Source organism: Siniperca chuatsi, linkage group LG14 (genome assembly GCF_020085105.1).
Source record: "Siniperca chuatsi isolate FFG_IHB_CAS linkage group LG14, ASM2008510v1, whole genome shotgun sequence".
Taxonomy (NCBI): Eukaryota; Metazoa; Chordata; class Actinopteri; order Centrarchiformes; family Sinipercidae; genus Siniperca; species Siniperca chuatsi.
The window spans coordinates 3,212,343-3,230,144 of NC_058055.1; the positions used below are offsets into that span (position 1 = coordinate 3,212,343).

Consider the following 17,802-nt stretch of genomic DNA (forward strand, 5'->3'; position numbering starts at 1 on the left):
TAGCGAGTGAACGAGAGAGAGGGAGCAGCGATGAGGGAACAAAGCCAGTGAGCAAGAGAAACGTGCTATTTTTTAAATAGTGGATATGTACCTAACAGAAATAAGTCGGCAATAAACACTCAGCAAGTCGTCTATTTAGAGTTTTCCACCTCCTCTTCTGCATGCCTCCTTTCCATCCAATCATTACATTTATTAAAGTCACGCAACAGTAAATACTAATAATTTCACTAATTTTCACAGGTCTTCAGATGCAAACAGGAATGCACAAAGGAGCCGTTTAGTTCCTGGTTTAAGTCCAGAGTTCAGTTTATGTGGCTCCTTAGTACCTGGAACTATTAGGCCAAAAAGGGCTATTTGGGGATGGGGCTACAAAATAGATCCTCTGTGACCTTGATTTGTTTGGTTTTGATTGACTAAGCCTGCTATAGATGCTTATTGGTTAAGCTATAGGCCATGATAATCAGCATTCTATGTTAGTGTGTAAAGCCTATCAAAAAGGCCAGACTAGAACCCACAGGAGCCTAAACTCAGGTTTGTGGGTCACCTTTCTGATCCCAGGCACCAGGCTAATCACGGGTCTTTGAACATAGATGGAGGGCAGGAGTCTGTGTTTGTGGCTTCACACACACACACACACACACACACCTCTTTGATTTCTATTGATTCTGTAGCAAGTGACAGGCCTTCCTCCACAGAGGGGGGTGTGAATGCATAATGATGCCCTCCACCAGGCCTAATTGATTTCTCATCTTCCCACCTGATCTCCTGCTTCTCTTTCATTCTCTGTCTCCTGTCTCAATTTGCATTGAGAGAAACCGAGAGAAAGAGAAAGGCAAGGACCTTATACAAAGACAAGCAACAGAAAAAAAAAAAACACTAAACAGTCACAGTGAAGGTGACTGTGAAAGTCACAGTCATAGTGAAAGTGAAAGAATAAATAGGCAAGTTTCCATCTATGTTTTTTATGTGAAATTTAAATTTGCACAAAGAAAAAAAACCCTGAATGAAGACACCAAAATCTCTGAACAATGAAAAGTCACAATGCACCTTGACGTATACTGTAGAGGCTCCGAAGTTCCTTACATACAGTATGCAGTGTTGTTGTGTGCCCTCCTTACAATATACTGTAGTTGATGTAAACATGCAATAATTTGCCTGTTCTTCAAATTTGCAATTTTTTTCAAAAAAACAAAAAGCCGGACCATGACAGGGTGCATTACTGTGACTCACAGATGCTGCCCCTTTAAGTCTGGGCTCTTTTGCTTTCAGTCCGTCTGTTGCAGGGTTCAAACACAGCATAACTTTGCTTCAATTTGTCAACCCAGACCAATTACACTTGGAGAAATGCTTGCTGACATTAGTTACCTCAGAGAAGGTCAATTTCTCTTCCATTTTGTTGAGAGGGTTAGAGTTTGATTGAGTGATTAAATGAGGAGAAAACTGCTTGGAAACCCAGATAAACAAAGAACAGTTAGAGGGTCAAGTCAGACAAACAGGCTGACTGCCCAATCTCTAGCCTCCCTCTTTGTGACTTGCCTGCTCCCTGTCATCGCTCACCTCAAAGAGTGTGCAAGCTTAATTTCATACCCTGCGAATTACCCTGCCCTTCCTATCCTAAAGACTGCTTCCACCACGGGCCCCTTCACACAGCAGGAGGGGATCCATGTGACAACCGCAGGATAAATCACAGCTAAGGGGGCCTTGGTCGAGGTGGGCAGAGTCATGTTCTGGGATCCAACATGCAAACCCTCACTAACCCTAAAGGTAGAAGCCCAAACATGCTCCCAGTGTTTTGGATGTGAACCACAGAGTGGAATATGGGCCACCGGCACTGAACCCCAGCTTCCACTTCCCAGCTACCTCAAGGACAGGCTTCCTGTCAAGACTGACGCAAGGCCTGAAATATTAAAGAAATGCAGTGTAATACCCACTTCTTATGTAATGCAACTCCAGGCTTGTATACACTCAGATGTGATGAACACACAGGAGAAAAGACACAGTATCAGAACACTGTGCTAAGCACGCCATTTGACAAAAACGTGTCAACACCTGAACATTTTCCCCTGGTGTCTGACACAGTGTCATAACTTTGACCCAAATACAGTGACAGCTAGAAATATTCAGGATATTAAAATGCCGTTTTTGGTGCGCTACACAGCCCTGTCTGGAGAATAACAATGTTTGATTTGAGGAGGCAAGCCGGCACATTGCCTGAGGCTGTAATAAATAATTAGCAATAACGGGTGCACTCGGCGCGACACTGAGCTTTAGATTTAGGGCAGGGAGAAACATTAGCATCCTCACATGGGATGGAAACGGGGAGATGGATTGTAACAGAGCAGCTGAAATATACATGACAAAAATCAGCGAACAATGACTGCATGTCATGGAAGCTATTTGCACAGCACATCGGTTGTACAGTAATTTAGCATTCTGGGCTGCTGCCTTTTAGGTATGACAGCTTTCACTGTTCAAAGTGCCCTTAAAAAAGACAGAAACTGTATCTGCTTATCAAATACCACGGCACTTTAATTTTCCAATATTATGAAATATATAACCGGGTCTGCAAAAATGATGGCACATCAACTCATAACTGGAGGAGGCAGTGTCGGTGAGGCAACTTGGGGAACGTCTAAATAAAGAATGAAACACTTGAGATAGGAATTCAAAGGAGCCTGGAGACTTCTCTTATATGCTTGATATTGCCATAGCTGGAGAACACATAACAAGGCTAACATGCCAAGAGGGAGGCAAAAATAAACATGGACTGCAAGTTACATTTTCCACTGCTTTTACGATAAGAACTGTCAAACTGAAGGAGGAAAGTCTGGTCTGAGTGTGAAGTGCTTGGTCTCTTTGAATGTTTCTGTGTTTCTGTGAGATGAGAACCAAATGTTACCTTGCAGATGAGAAAAATTCTGCGAAGTGAAGACACACGACCAGTCCTTACTTTTTAAATTGACCATTTAAAGGTGGGGTACGAGATTCCACGTCTTTTTGTCAAATTCAGCAAATATCTCCTCACGCTAGCTGTCCGTTCTGTGTGTGTGCTGAAAAACTGCCCTGGCTCTGTGAATGGCAAACAAACAAAGAGTTCGGACCGAGCCACGCAACACTATTCCAGCCGTTCCAGCCATGATGTGTGTCAGGTAACGTTAAATGACTTACCCACGGACATTCAGCTTACTTTCTAGTTTGCCAAGATCTGCTGTTGTTGTGATGTTAGCTATAGCAGCAGGAGAGTTGTGAGCATCGCTGTCTGGAGCTGCTGTGCTGGCTCTGGGAAACCGTCTCGTCCTCTCTGGCTGTTAGCTTTGCAGCAGCAACTGTAGCGACAGTTTGCTAACCCCCAACCTAGCTAAGCTAACCCACAACCTAGCTAACGTTAGTAACATAACCTGCTGTGTCGTTTGCTCTATATCATGGTATTTGTCATGGTATTGGATTTCTCCAGAATCGCATACCCCACCTTTAAAGTTAAGTCTTTAAGGGTAAAGTTAGAATAGATGTCAAGTCAAGTCAGGTTAATTTTATTTATATTACCCAATATCACAAATTACAAATTTGCCTCAGGGGGATTTACAATCTGTACAGCATACGAAACCCTCTGTCCTTAGACCGGATGAGGAAAAACTCCCCAAAAAACAAACCCTTTAACGGGGAAGGTTAAAATTACTTTTATGATGATAACGGCACAAAATGTACATCTCTCCAGAGGGTTCTATGGCAGATTAGGTGATCATGGTTCTGCATGACTTGGCAGAACGCCATGACTACACATTGTTTCCTAATGAATAGTAGCTTGTGGTCTCCTTGATGTGCATGACATCCGAAGGTGATCAGGCAGGAGCAGCCAGAGAGAGTCCCAGGATGAAGGTTATCATCTATGGAGCAGGTTGTAGACATTGTCAAGCTAGGCAAGGGAAGGCAAACAAATCTGACTGCTAGTCTCGAGGCATCCAAGACTCAGAAATAGTCTTCCAGTATGACACTATTTTTGTGCCTGACAGTCATTTTCAATCAGTCATTTAGATGCCCCAGGTATGTTGCATCGGGCCATTTTAGGGACGATATCATGTAGTGTGATCCCAGCCCTGTATCCTGGGATTCATGTTCATACTGATTCTGCGCACTTATCAGGTGGTGGATGGGCATGTAGAGAGTTTGACATTCATGCGGGAGACGGGAGATGGCGTCTCAAAGTGTTTTAGTTGGCTAACCTTAACCATACCTTATTTACCATAAGCCCGATCTTCCCTAACCTAAACCATACCATAGTTGCCAAAAACGTTGGCTAATCCAGGTTTTTGCAGTCGCCCAATATTGACGTTCTTGTCTGTGGTGATAGAGTTGCTGATCCTAGCTTTAGTTGGGTTTGGCAATGAACATCATCAATGGAAGATCCTCATAGACAAAATAAAGCAGACAAATGTTTCGAGCGGCTCAGCTGCTCACCACATACTGTGCTCCCACTAAGACAGATCAGAGTGTGCGATTGGTTCCACTGCTGTTGTATGAACACGGCATGTTGCTCAATCACATAGCAAAGGCAGACAAACTGCTTACAACCAAAGCATCTTACCTCCTCCACTCCCCCACCCGCACACTTGATGTGTGATTTGCACCAACATACTGAAGCTATCACACACGGGGGAACACAAATACACACACAGTCCCAGCAGGAGTTCCTCAGGGGGCCTCGATGTGACAGGCAGCTGTCACAGTCCCACGCTGATGTAGACAGCGTGTTTCACACACGCACGCTTGAGTAAACACTCTCATGCTGCTGCTGCTGCTGCATGAGCCTTCAGCTGAATCCTTTCAAATAACAACCTCTCTTTCTCAGACACATACACACACTTTTTTTCCTGACTCTGTTTCCATTCTAAAATTATGATTGAGGAGGTGGTTATTTCCTAGGCATAATGTATTATAGCTAGACCATAATTCATCTATGCTTTTATTTAATTTGGAGTTGGACCTTTGTGCCCAGAACTCCTGCCTATTTATCCAACATCAATATATGAATTGGAGGGCTGGTACAGCTTTAAATAGACTGAGAATAAGTTATAGAGGAAGCACTGTAATTCTTTGCTTTTATGATGTCTAAACACCCTCAGGCAGGACAAAGAAGTCCTCCTATAGGGTAAATGACTTGCATGAAATTCAAAAGGAAGATCATCTTGCCTCCTGTCTGTACATACAATATGTAAACAGTATCCAAAATTAACTTTTTGACTCTGGTAGAGTCAAAAAGCGGCCAAGCATATTTTTTACCGGCCAAAATAATAAATTGCCTTTTTGTGTCACATATACATTCATTTCAGTACATTTCATTGAGATAATAAGGCATTATGTTGAATATAAACTTAAAGAGGCCAGAGGAAAACTTAAAGCCAAATTATTTTAATATATTGATCAACGGTCAATCAATTCAAGCCTGAAGAAGTCTTGATCTGAAAATTCAACTGAAGTATTTGCTATTAAATGTACATAGGGATCTAACATAAAAGTAATGGGTCAAACACAGGACTTTCACACAGAAGACCGGGGTATATTTCCCGTGTGAAACCAATAGTCCTTGTTGATTGTTTTAAGGAAGTAGTTATTCTAACCCAAACCATGATCTTTTCATAAACCTAACCAAGTAGCTTTGGTGCCTAAACCAAACCAAACTGCAGACCGTGGAATTTTGCAATGCTGGTACTTTAAATTTAGTAAGCAATCCCAATGGAATAGCATTGGTTTCTGTTTAGTTTTGTTTTCTTGCTCACCGACTGCAGGAAGGAACTAGGGTAAACTTAGAAGCAAATGAGCAACTAGACCAGATGAGTTTTTGTGATCGTCACATCAGCAAGGTCACTTTGGAGCCTTGTGCGCCGTGAAATTCGCGAAAAACGGGAACAGCCCTATCTAGAGCCGGTGTTTGGTTTGTCCGTTCTGGACTACTGTAGAAACATGGTGGTGCAACATGGCGGCCTACGTGGAAGGAGACCCACTCCCTCTGTAGATGTAAATGGCTTATTCTAAGGTAACGAAAACACAACGATTCTTATTTTCAGGTGATTAAACGCTAACTAAAACATACTTATAAATATTATATTCCGTTTCTGCAAATAGATCCTCCTAAATGTTCCACACTGGACCTTTAAAGCATCAAGGCCCTTTCTGAAATAGAAATGTACAGAAGAGTCAAAACCCACAGATATACACAAAGACAACACTTTCTCTAAACCACACACCAGTTAAAACTCCTCTTTGTTGTGTTACCTAAACTGTTCCTGAAACCCATCATTTAGACTCCCTACTATTTATTCCATTGTTGTTGTTGTGACATTGAAAAAAGAAACCATCTGACAGCCAATTGCTCAGACACATGTGAAACATTGCAACTCCTTTCCACAATTACACGTTTGTCTTCCAGGAATGCCAATGAAAAGCTCATACACTGTAATACATTGCAGTGAAGAAACAATATTTTCCCTTCCACAGTAAAAGGTCTACTTTCATGGCTTTGGTATTTTGCTATTTCACAACACACAAAAGAAGCATCCCGTGCTGCCTTTTCGTTCACAGCTTTTTCCCATTTAATCACCGTAAGTACACACATACACTTGCAAATGATATCATGCTCAAGCAGCTTGGTGTTATATGATGAGCTTGTCAGATTCCAACTACAACGCTCTGTTAGCTGAGGGGGCTCTGCTGAAGAAGAAACACTGTATATACCATATATATTACTGCAGCACTGTTTACTCTTTGAATTTATTTTATAGTGTGTGGGATATTTAGGGTTTTATCCACTGTATGTTTTATGTATTCAAGATCGTTTGTGTACTAAATTAAAGATCCCTGGTATTAATGGAAGCTTTTTCTTTGTTGTAATGAAAGCTCCACCTACATGAGCTAAAAGCATGACTGGAGTGCAGTTGTGCAAAATCAAAAGCCTACTCCCAGAGATTCGAGAGGTTCCCATACTAAGTGACAATTCTCTATTCCTAAAAACAACAGTGGTAGTAGGGGTTCTGCCTCCAACATGGCGACCTCACAGTCTCTCTGTTAAGTCTCTCTCAGAGACACACACACACACACACACACACACACACACACACACACGCATGCAAAAATGGGATGAAATGGAATACTTACTGGATGGGCCGACTGCGATGGAGTGATGCAGAAAGGGGTAGAAAAGAAACGAGGAAAAGAAAGATGAATGAGATGATGAGCTCATGATGAACAGTGATACTGGATGAAACATTTGAACAAGAAGTGAAACTTTGGAACACCACAGCCACTCAGGTCTATTCAGAATTAATAATCACAGGAATTAACTGAATGTGAATGCACTGAACTGAAATTGGCTGCTATTGAAATGAAGTGGTCCCAAAAGAACGGAACAGTGGATGAGTGGGAGGAGGGCTGATGAACTGAATATGGATATACAGGTGAAGATGAGCGGTTGTGTTCTGATTGATCTGTGGTTTTGTTTGATACGTGGTCATTTTCCTTTGTGTGTGTGTGCGTGTGAGAGACTCCTATTATCCCTAATACTGCAGCTGCATGCACCAACCCACAATCAATCTCCATTTGCTAAACAGCTGCTGCTGGGAACGACTTCTTCATTCGGCTGCAAAATTCTATTAGTAAAGTGCATTTATGCATGTGCAAGAGTGTGTTTTCTCTTGCACCAACAACACCAATAGTCTGTTTGTAAGTGCATGCATGCGGATATAGTATCTGAGCATACGTGTGCTGACATATGTCAGAAGTGTCAGTACAGACTAGAGGGCCTGCTCGCAGAATCAACTGTTTCAGAGTAAAACTCTAAATATTCCCTTTTATCATCACAAATGACAGATTTCTCATCCCAGTGCTTCTCAAGGAACTGGCTTTATTCGAATGCAATTTCAATGCTTTTTAATCTTGGCTCTCTCTCCAGAGGGATGACGGGAGGCTTGAAAGGAACTTAAAATCAATTTTTCACTTTTTCTCTTTCTTATAGTTTCAGTTAACAGCATGGCAGTAATACCAGTGGCATAATACGGGAAGTTTTAACCAGACGCAATATTTGTCTGGCTGTCTATTCGCTGTTTTTTTTCTGACTACTAATGGGCAATATCTCCTTGTATAAACCATTTTGGGCACTGATGTTAACAGTTAATATGCTCTTAAAGAGAAAACTGACTTGAGAATACTTCCACAAAAGTTACCAAATTTAATGAATCAAAAGAAAGACAATTAAATGAGAGCATGCCGGTAGGTGAGATGTTTTGTGATGCAACCAAACTGTCCATCTATGCAAATAATTTAATCATGTATTCAGTGTTAAAATCCAATGTTCTGCATTTCTAGTGCAGAACTGCCTCCACTGAAGTTTCACTTACTATTAATTGAAATAAAGCAGGATCCAACCTTTTTCAGTTGGTGGCAGATTTTTACCTTTCTGTTATTGAGAAAATTACACTTTCTTTGAACATATTGTAAATAAGTTAAAACATTGTGTCACTTTTTTTGGTTTTTCACATTTTTCACACTTAATATTAAATTAAATGAGTGGCTAAGAAGAATCGTTTTTGTGATTTACACAGTTTGCAAATCAGTTCACTTGTATTAATTCTACAGTCTACAGTATGACTGTGCAGCCAGCTGTACTGACTGTAGCTGAAATCTCAGTTGCTTGAACAACAAACTGAATTCAAGCTGGGAATTTCAGGGATGAAAGTTTGCTAAAATATTTCTGACGCATGTGTCTGCCATTTGTGTTTGTGTGTGTAGTGAGGTGTGACTAGCCCATGTCTTACCGTGCACTTGCAGGGTACCCGAGGCCTCGGCTTTGCCCACGCTGTTCTCTGACACACAGGTGTAAGTGCCCTCATCCTCACCTCGCACCTGGGTCAGACGCAGGCTGTTGTCACTGCGGATCTCAAATCTGGAAAGACATCGACACATGATTTAGGACAAAATGCAAAACATCACTTTTCTGAAATCTCAGTTGCTGGTGAATTTTATGTTTTTATGCAAATTGCAAAGTTATCTGGTCCATTAAACCTTTGAAAAATGCAACTGAGCAATAATATGTAGAGCTATGAAGCTAAGAACAAGGCTGTTTTTCTTACTAACTGAAAAGCTGATGTAATGTAGGTGGCAAAATGAGACTTTGGTTTGGTAAGATTATTGAAGAGAAGACAATTAGGCTTTCAAAGGAAGGAGGTATTTTAAAAGTGTCTATAATCTAAGTTTCTGAACAAGCAGTTAATGTGTTTACTGCACATAGCCATGGATGCATGTGGAGACAGAGTGACTTGTCCTGTATTGCTTTAGGCAATGGACAAAAACTCCATCGGAGTCTCCCTGTGTAGATCTGAATGTTGCTGACAACAGGGGGACATGTTACCCTATTAACTATCGTTAAATTTACATCCAATCAAATTCACAAAGTGTGTGAGAGAGGGAGTGAGAAAGTATGGCTCTCGCAGTAGCACAGTCACGGTGTTACCCTGCAGTAGTATCATGACTGTCTTCACGTACTATCAGTGGCATTATTATTGCTATTACTGGCAGCAGAGGTACAGGAACAGTCTTAAAGGCACACAGCAAGTTCGACAGCTGCTTAACAAACATGCTGCCTCATGTTACTAACAGCTTTGCCATATGATGCAGACATTTTTATTCCTCTATTAACGTTGTATCTTTGGATGGAATGGCATGCAATGTAAACAGCACTTAAAAGCAATCATTATGGCTCCATGGGAGCTAAATGGGCTGCAATTATATAGCGCTTTTCAGGTACCGACCACTCAAAGCGCTTTACGACACATGCATAACATTCACCAATTCACACACACATTCATACACTGATGGCAGAGGCTGCGATGCAAGGTGCCAACCTGCTCATCAGGAGCGGTTAGGGGTTCAGTGTCTTGCTCAAGGACACTGTGACAATCTCCGGAGGAGCCGGGGATCGAGCCAGGAACCTTCCGGTTACTAGAGGACCGCTCTACCTCCCGAGCCATGCCGCCCCAAGCTGTGATTTGTTACAATTGGTCCAAAACAGGTCATAGCTAGCAACCCGACGAATGCGTCTGGCCCCCCTCCCATGCAGACAGATTTCCACCCGTCCTGGATCTGGTTGGGCCAATCGCAACCGTTTACCTAATATGGGGCAGGTTTGATATGATGACTGACAGAGGACCGTTGCCGGCCCAGATTTGAAAAGTCACACGTGTCGTTGCTCTGATTGGTTGTAGGTCTAACCAATTGCGTCTAGAGGCATTTTGGTCTGCGCCTGTTGATAACACCCCGTCGAAAATGAGCTGAGAGATTCCAGAAAAATATGGATTTGCGAATTAGTCTGGCGATGCCAGGCTAGGTCATAGCATCTTCTCTTCAAAAACTTGTCTTCATTTTGTAATTTTGTTTGCTAAATTCAAAACAGTGGGAATACATACACGCTCAGAAAATCATCTTCTCAATCAATCATTCAATCTTTTCTCATCTTGCCGAGTTCAGCACAGAACAGAAACTAATTGGGGAAAGCATACTACAGACAAAACGACACTAATTGTTACCGGGTATGTTGCTAAGTAACACTTATTTTTGGCATGACGATGGCAGGGTGGTACTGACGCATCGTGCAGTTCTAACAGACAGCACATGAGTGTCGTTTCTGTAGTACCTGGCCCGGGGCAACTCTCCCTCCTCTCTCCGCCAGCGGACAGTCGGAGTTGGGTCTCCGTGCACCTCGCAAAAGAAGTCCACCGTGTCGTCTGCCAACACCACCTGGTTCACCGGCTGTTTGGTGAACACTGGCCTCTCTGAAATTAGACAGAGACAGAGAATGGAGTTAATGGGTGAGAATGGGTTAAAAATACTTTCACTTTTCACTTTTGTCAGCAATACATAACACTGCCTTTCATGTGATAGAGGAGTGGACAAATTTGAGATAGCTTAGTCAAATTCAGACACAACTTTTGATATCAAATCCTATGTTTAGTGTTTCTAATGTATCTTGTCAAATGCGATTTGTAAATCTTAAAATATAAAGACCAAAGAAAGCCAGAGAGAGATGGAAGAGCAATGAGACAGAGGCTGTGAAACAAAAACAAAGAAGGGAGTAATGGAGCAGAAGAGGAGCAGGAGGTGAGGGTTGGGGGGGCTAACCCTGGTGTAGAAAACTGTGTGGGAAAGTTGGTGTCCACTGCATTGCACCAGAGCTCACTGTGAGTCTGAATATTTGATCCCAGCTTCATCTGACCCTGAGAGATTTCTTACCAAACCTTTACCAAGGTAAAAAAGGTCCAGGATCAGCACCCAAACTCATGCAGGAGCAGATGATGAAGTGTTATTGACGCAGTTTTATTAGCAGTATTTATCAGAAGTGAGATTGCATTTAAATGGCCCCTCCAGGGTAATTCGATTGTTGTAGCAGCAGAGACTGAGATATACGTGAGAGTAAGACAAAAAGTGACCACCAAGGAAATAAATGGTGAAATCTAAAACCAAATCACCACAACTAAACATGGTAACATTATCAAACAAGAAGGAAGATTTTGCATCATCATTGATAGAGTTACAGGCCTGATGCAGAGTTACACAGGTGGGAGAATCAGTACACCTACACCTGTCCAGAGAGACAAACATGCATTGTAAGCTCTTATTATGATCACAATCAGTTTTTAAAATGGTGATAGCCTAGAGAAATTAGTGCATATGTGCACTGGTTATTATCTTGCAAATTACATGGATGCCAGTAATATTAAATATAAAGGAAAGTGTCTGCCAAGCAATTTCTAGTGCCAAAAATTGATACATTAGGTGTTACACACTGGGTTAAAGCCTACTGTTGCACCACAATGTGCAGAAGGAGCAACATCTGGGTGGTGGTGAGGAGGAGGGGGGTTGGTGGGACTGAAAAGAAAATATCAATCTTCTATCTGTTTCCTGGGATCAACAGACTTTGAGAGTGCGTATGCTGCAGCAGAGCATCAGAGAGAAGGAAAGCAGCGGAGAGGTCAAGAGAGCAAAGCAAAGGGCAGCTGGGAGGGAATTATTCATCTTCTGCTCCAACAGCATCAGCTGAGGAAAGAAAGTGCAGCCCAAGAGAAAACAAATCCAGAGAAAGGCAGAAAACAGAGGATACTTGTGTTTTCTGAACCATATAAGAACCATTACACATTTCTAATTAGAGTAACTTATTCTACAGGACTATTAAATGTCCTTTACTAATTTATAGCACATCTGAAATATGTTTTTGTGCAATTCAAAAATAACCAAATCAGATTACTATAATTCCCATGTGTGTCATTTCCCATGCAAGCTGACTAATAATGTAAAGAGATACAGCACAAATGACTCACCAAACACCACGAGTTCAGCAGGATCACTGTCTTTCTCTCCTACCATGTTGGTTCCAACACACACATACATGCCAGCATCACTTTTCCTGGTGTTGGAAATCATCAACTTTCCTCCTCGGATCTGAACGACAGAGGCACAGAAGGAAAAGGATGAAAAGGTAAGTGGAGGAGGAGGGGGAGGGGGAGGAGGAGATGTGGCGGTGAAGGAGGGGGAAAGAAAGAAGACAAATGGACAGAGGTTGGGAACAGGATATTGAGGCATGTTAGACAAGAGAGAGGCCCTCTGTCATTCTCAGTGTGTGTCATGACAGATGGCTCCTCTGCTAGTTCTTACACTGTTTGACAATAGCTCTAGCTCCAGGCCAGCCGCCACACAAACATCTTCCACTGCTCAGTTTGTAATATGTACATGCATTGATTGATGCTGGCGTATAGTGTGCACACACATGCATGCTCCCAAATGGCAGGTGTATTATTATTATAGTTGTTTCCAGAAGGTGGTGTTCTAATGAACAGCCTTGAAGGATTCAATTAAACAACACACAATGCAGTTCAATAGCAATGTTGCTTTTCAATTATCAACAATGATGGAACTGGATTGATTCTTGATTAGGGGGGCTACTCATCAATAACCAAAACCCCAAATTATTGATTGGTCAGTGGATGACCAATGGAAGATCACTTGAAAAATGACTCAAATTAGCTTGTGTGATCCAAACACCACAATGCACAAACCCTATCCAAATTAACAAGTCTTACATTTTTTCTTAAAATAAGGGGGAAAGAAAATCAGCAGTCACTTGTTTATTTGCATGATACTTGTGGGCTAAGCACGGTCCCCCTTATTTAAAATAATATATTTCTATAGAAAAGCACCAGCCAGCTTACAGTGATCCTCTCATCTCGGTCATTGACCCGGATGTTGTTTCTCTTCCAAGAGATGGTGGGCTCAGGATGGCCTCTGGGGGGGATACACTCCATGACAGCCGGCTCACCTGCGGCTACCACCACATCACTGGGCGTTTGACGGAAGTCATCTCTCAGAACTGGGGAAAAGAGGGAAGGTGCAGCGACGTGGTTAGACTGTGTGTACTTTTTATCTTTTATCTGGCTTTGCACAAATGTAATTCTGCTAACGTTCTGCTGACATTCAGCCTGTTGATGATACTTTCCTTTATCTGACTACGCATACATGGAGTCCTGTTGACTTTGTACTGACATTTGGCCTTCAGAAAACAGGATCATCTCTCACTGTTTCACTGAGCCGAATAACACAAAGCATGACACTGTATGACTGTGAATTTAACATGGTGTGCCTGTGTCCCTAAGGCGTCCATTGACTCTGTCGTGTGCGGCATCACAGCACATCAATAACGAAGGCTGACACAAACAAAGCAGATGAATTACTCAATCTGCCCACCCCCACCACACACACACACACCCTTGGCAAATGCACATGCACAAATACACTTGGATAGGTGGTCAAGAAAACAAGTCACCATTCAAACAAGTAAATCAAGAATATCAACTGCAGAAAGCCACTTTGAATACCAAATCCAGAAAATAACTCCCTCTCTTTTGCTTTCCTGGACTCTATTCATAAAACATTAGAGATTTGTCTTCAAGTCAGCTCGCCTCCTTTACTTCCAAATTCATCCCTCTGTAGTCAACATCTTGTGCCTGTTACCTGAAGGCAGTGGGCTTTTTCTTTTTCATTTTAGTCTCCAGAGCTCTGTGACCTCTCATATTACAGGTGTGGAAGATGGTTTTGTAGTCTAGGATGATGTACTGACAACACTAGTCTACCAGGAAGAGGCCTCCTGGCCTCAGCCTCTCCAGGGAATTACAAAGGGGATAAACCAATGAGATGGTTTCAGTGGCATTCCTATCTGGCCTGAACGTCCCCCAAAAAGCCACCCTAACTGATCTGAAAAGTAGACGTCCTTTTCACACCACAATCTCTCCTAGGCATTTATTAAGAAACTTCCAAAGTCGAGCAGCAGCTCTTTCAAGCACTTGGTAGCACTTGGGGGCTATCAAATTTTAACCCTCAGATATTCCACAAAGTTCTCTTTGAAGCTATGGGTAGATGTGAGATATGGATATCAAGGAGTTGGTGGATGATTAATTGATGAGAGAGGATAGCATGGCTGATTTGCATACATTATGGCAATCTCATTTGATGATATCAATAATGTTATATCGATATAATGACATTCCACTCATGTCGTGACTCAAATCTCTCCTGAGTGTGCTAAGTTCTGCAGGGCTGCTGAGACTGTCATGAAGGCGAGCACCTTAAAAAGCGCAAGTCATGTCAGAAACTGGAGTCATAATTTACACTCTTCACAGACTTTTGAACATTGCTACTAAAAAAGGCTGTCAAATATATCACCTCTCTGTCAAAGCACAAGCATCTTTAAAATGCCAAAGTACAAAACTGAGAAATAAGTTTATTACATAACGTGTATTTATGCAAAGCTTGATAGAACTGACTTGCAGAATAAGACAAACTAATAGAGTACTTTATCACCAGACAATTCTTCAATAACTACTCATCTGCTGATTCAACGAAACACATTTAGCATTATTTCACGCCTTTCAGGTTGAAGTGAAACGTGTTAACAGCAGCAACATTTACACATACATCAGGGGTGGAAATTACCTAATTATGTAAGTACACTTTTTTCTATGAGCATCTTTTCCAAGCACTTGTGCGTCTTTGAGTCAGTGTTTTTAATCAAGAGTTTTAATAGAGGATTATGCTGAAGTACTAAGAATAAGTCAAAATAAACACAAATTACAGCCTACATTTACGAGATTATGGTCCAGATCATGAGGGTGTTCCATTAACATTTAATTTGAAACTCTGTCCTCATTGGGGAATGTTTGATAAAGCCCTCCAATAAGAACAAGACATTCAAGAACATCGCTGAATTGTCAGATGGATTGATGCATGGGGTGCACTCATATTGATTTGGTTATGGCAGGAATGGCATATTGGCCTTTTTGTGGCAAGTGTTAATCAAAATAGTCTGTACTTCTACTTTGGTAAGTTACAACACAAGTAATTTAATATCTACATGAGTAAAAACGCACTGTAAGTCAAGTAACAGTACTTCTTCTTGAGGTGAACGTTCTACTACTCTTTAACAACCCCATTCAACCCTGAGGAAAAAAAGACCAATATCCCTGTAACTCTTTGTAAAACCTGATTTATTTGTCATGCATTTGATTCAATGTGCTGTCTTTTTGAAATGTGCCTCCAGTAACATAAACAAGTGTTCTGTTTGCAGTTGCCCTGAGAATTGTTAGAATACAGCATAGTTTCCAAAGCTCTGTTAGACATATTCATACTCACTTGATACGTGAGGAATAAATAAGCGAACAGAGGAAAATATTTGGTCTGTTATTGCAGTTGAATATGAAAGTGTAAAACGTCTGGATGCTCTGAGCCATCTTCCATTGGAACCAGTGACTAAAAACAAATATTTATCTCTGCCCATCCACATGATTGTATGTTCATGTGTTATTGTTTGTCAGCAAATGCCTCCTCCGGGCATTTTGCCCTCAGCATATATCAATACTGATAGATCATGGCATGTGTACAGTACACGTGTGTGTGTATATTTTATGCATGCATTTGTCTTTATATATGGGTGGGTATGCACATGAGCATGTGTGCATGTGTGTGTCCACATTTGTGAGAAACAGCACCAATGTCGCTGTAATGTCACAGGCCAGCTGGGGAGGGTCACTGCCTCATCTGATTAATGACACACCTCCCCTAATGACAGCACTGACAGGCCAACAAAGCCCCAGGACATTACCATTATCATCCCCATCCATATATCTATGTGTCCATCCATCCATATCAACTCGCTTACACACTTCTAACATTTCTTTATCTGAAAGACCTGGGTTTGTGTGGAAAATGCATCGCATCTCAGTGTCAGGCCGTACACCGCAAAGGCCAATTTCTCATGTTGTCAAGATAGCGTGGCGTTCTCTTTGAATGAGGGTGAGCGTGGGTGTGTATGCGAGGAGATAAATCAGCCTGTTTTGTTTGTAATCAAGGTCATGGGAGATGGGAACATCAGTGTTTAAGGAGAAAGGGGGATATTTTTCATTTCCTCAGTAGTTAACGGAGCCTGTGCATGCCTTTGTTCTGATAAAATCCAGATTTACACAATTCACTGTGGGCTCCTGAACCACTGCGTTGATGTATTTTCTATCTGTGTCTCTTGGAGGGATCAAATTGCCACTTATGGCGTTAGACAGACCCATATCCTGATGGCCAATTACTTAGCCACGGAGCATTTGGGGCACTCCAATCCCATTGGCCCCTCCAGTCCTGGAATGATATGCCAAACCGCACCCCTGACCTTATCTGTACCTGCTGCCGACATTTCTCCCAATCACTGTTCACAGCAGATTACAATACCCTGACTAAATTGTTCAGGAACCTGTCCCGTCAAGCAAAGCGTGGAGGAAAATAGGACAGGTCGCTGCTCCCCGGGTCTGAATTACCATGCCGCAGGGTTAAATGACCGCCGCGATGACCTGTCACACACCATTCTGAGATTATGGCTCCAGGGGCCCCTGATCTTTCCCATTCTGTCCTCCGAACTCTCCAGATCTGAGCAGGAAGAGGGTGTCTAGAAGTTTATTAGACACTGGCAATTACCCATGAGGCCCTTTGGGGCCCATATTAAGTGGGTGCTCTTTGACCCTTTCTTTAAACCCCTTCAACAAAGCCAGAGTAATCCCCACCACTGGGCCTGAACAGTGTGCTTTAATCAGAGCACAGACACACAGTAACACACACAGGGTAAGAGATAAGGACATATATTTGAAATATAGATGCCTGAGTGGAATTGAAACCCTGAAAATATACATGCTTCACCCGCTCTGATACATACAGCTAGAGTCGGACGATATGACAATTTATACCATAACACAATACGGATTTGTCTAGCAGTAGAGATTATGATATACTGTTTCTATTGAGGTATCTATAGCTTTAAAGGCTCTTGTTGTATTAGACAGTTGTGGGAAATGCTGTGGCAATATGGGATTTACAGGAGTTTTGCATTTATTTTATGCCTGATTTATCAGCTATTCAGGTTTGCCAAAAGTGATATTATCATTTGATCATTTTATGTATTAATCGTCAATCGAAAGAAAATTAGTCAGCAACTATTTTTATAATCAATTAATCGCATTTTTTTTTCATTTTTCAAGCAAAAATGCCAAACATTCTCTGGTTCTCTAATGTGAGGATTCGATGCTTTTCTTTGTCATATATGACAGTAAAATGAATATCTTTGGGTTAGAACTGTTTGAATAAAACACTATACACTATTTTCTGACATTTTATAGATAAAACAATTGAGAAAATAATTGTTAGTTGCAGCCGTAACTGTTTCTAGAAAACTGGCTA

General features: G+C 41.7%; 1 protein-coding gene across 8 annotated transcripts in view; it reads right to left on the reverse strand.

Moving 5' to 3' along the window:
* The window catches only part of robo3 (roundabout, axon guidance receptor, homolog 3 (Drosophila)), a 152,089-nt gene that overhangs the window by 30,753 nt on the left and 103,534 nt on the right, over positions 1 to 17,802 (reverse strand). For 4 of the 8 annotated variants that reach the window (XM_044222033.1, XM_044222034.1, XM_044222032.1 and 1 more), the window contains exons 3-7: positions 13,248 to 13,405; positions 12,360 to 12,480; positions 10,679 to 10,817; positions 8,805 to 8,932; positions 7,150 to 7,161 (exon numbers count right to left, since the gene is read on the reverse strand). In XM_044222033.1, coding sequence (XP_044077968.1) covers positions 7,150 to 7,161; positions 8,805 to 8,932; positions 10,679 to 10,817; positions 12,360 to 12,480; positions 13,248 to 13,405 — 558 coding nt within the window. The remainder of the gene's footprint in view (positions 1 to 7,149; positions 7,162 to 8,804; positions 8,933 to 10,678; positions 10,818 to 12,359; positions 12,481 to 13,247; positions 13,406 to 17,802) is intronic. The other 4 variants (XM_044222040.1, XM_044222036.1, XM_044222038.1 and 1 more) reach the window with 1 other exon arrangement.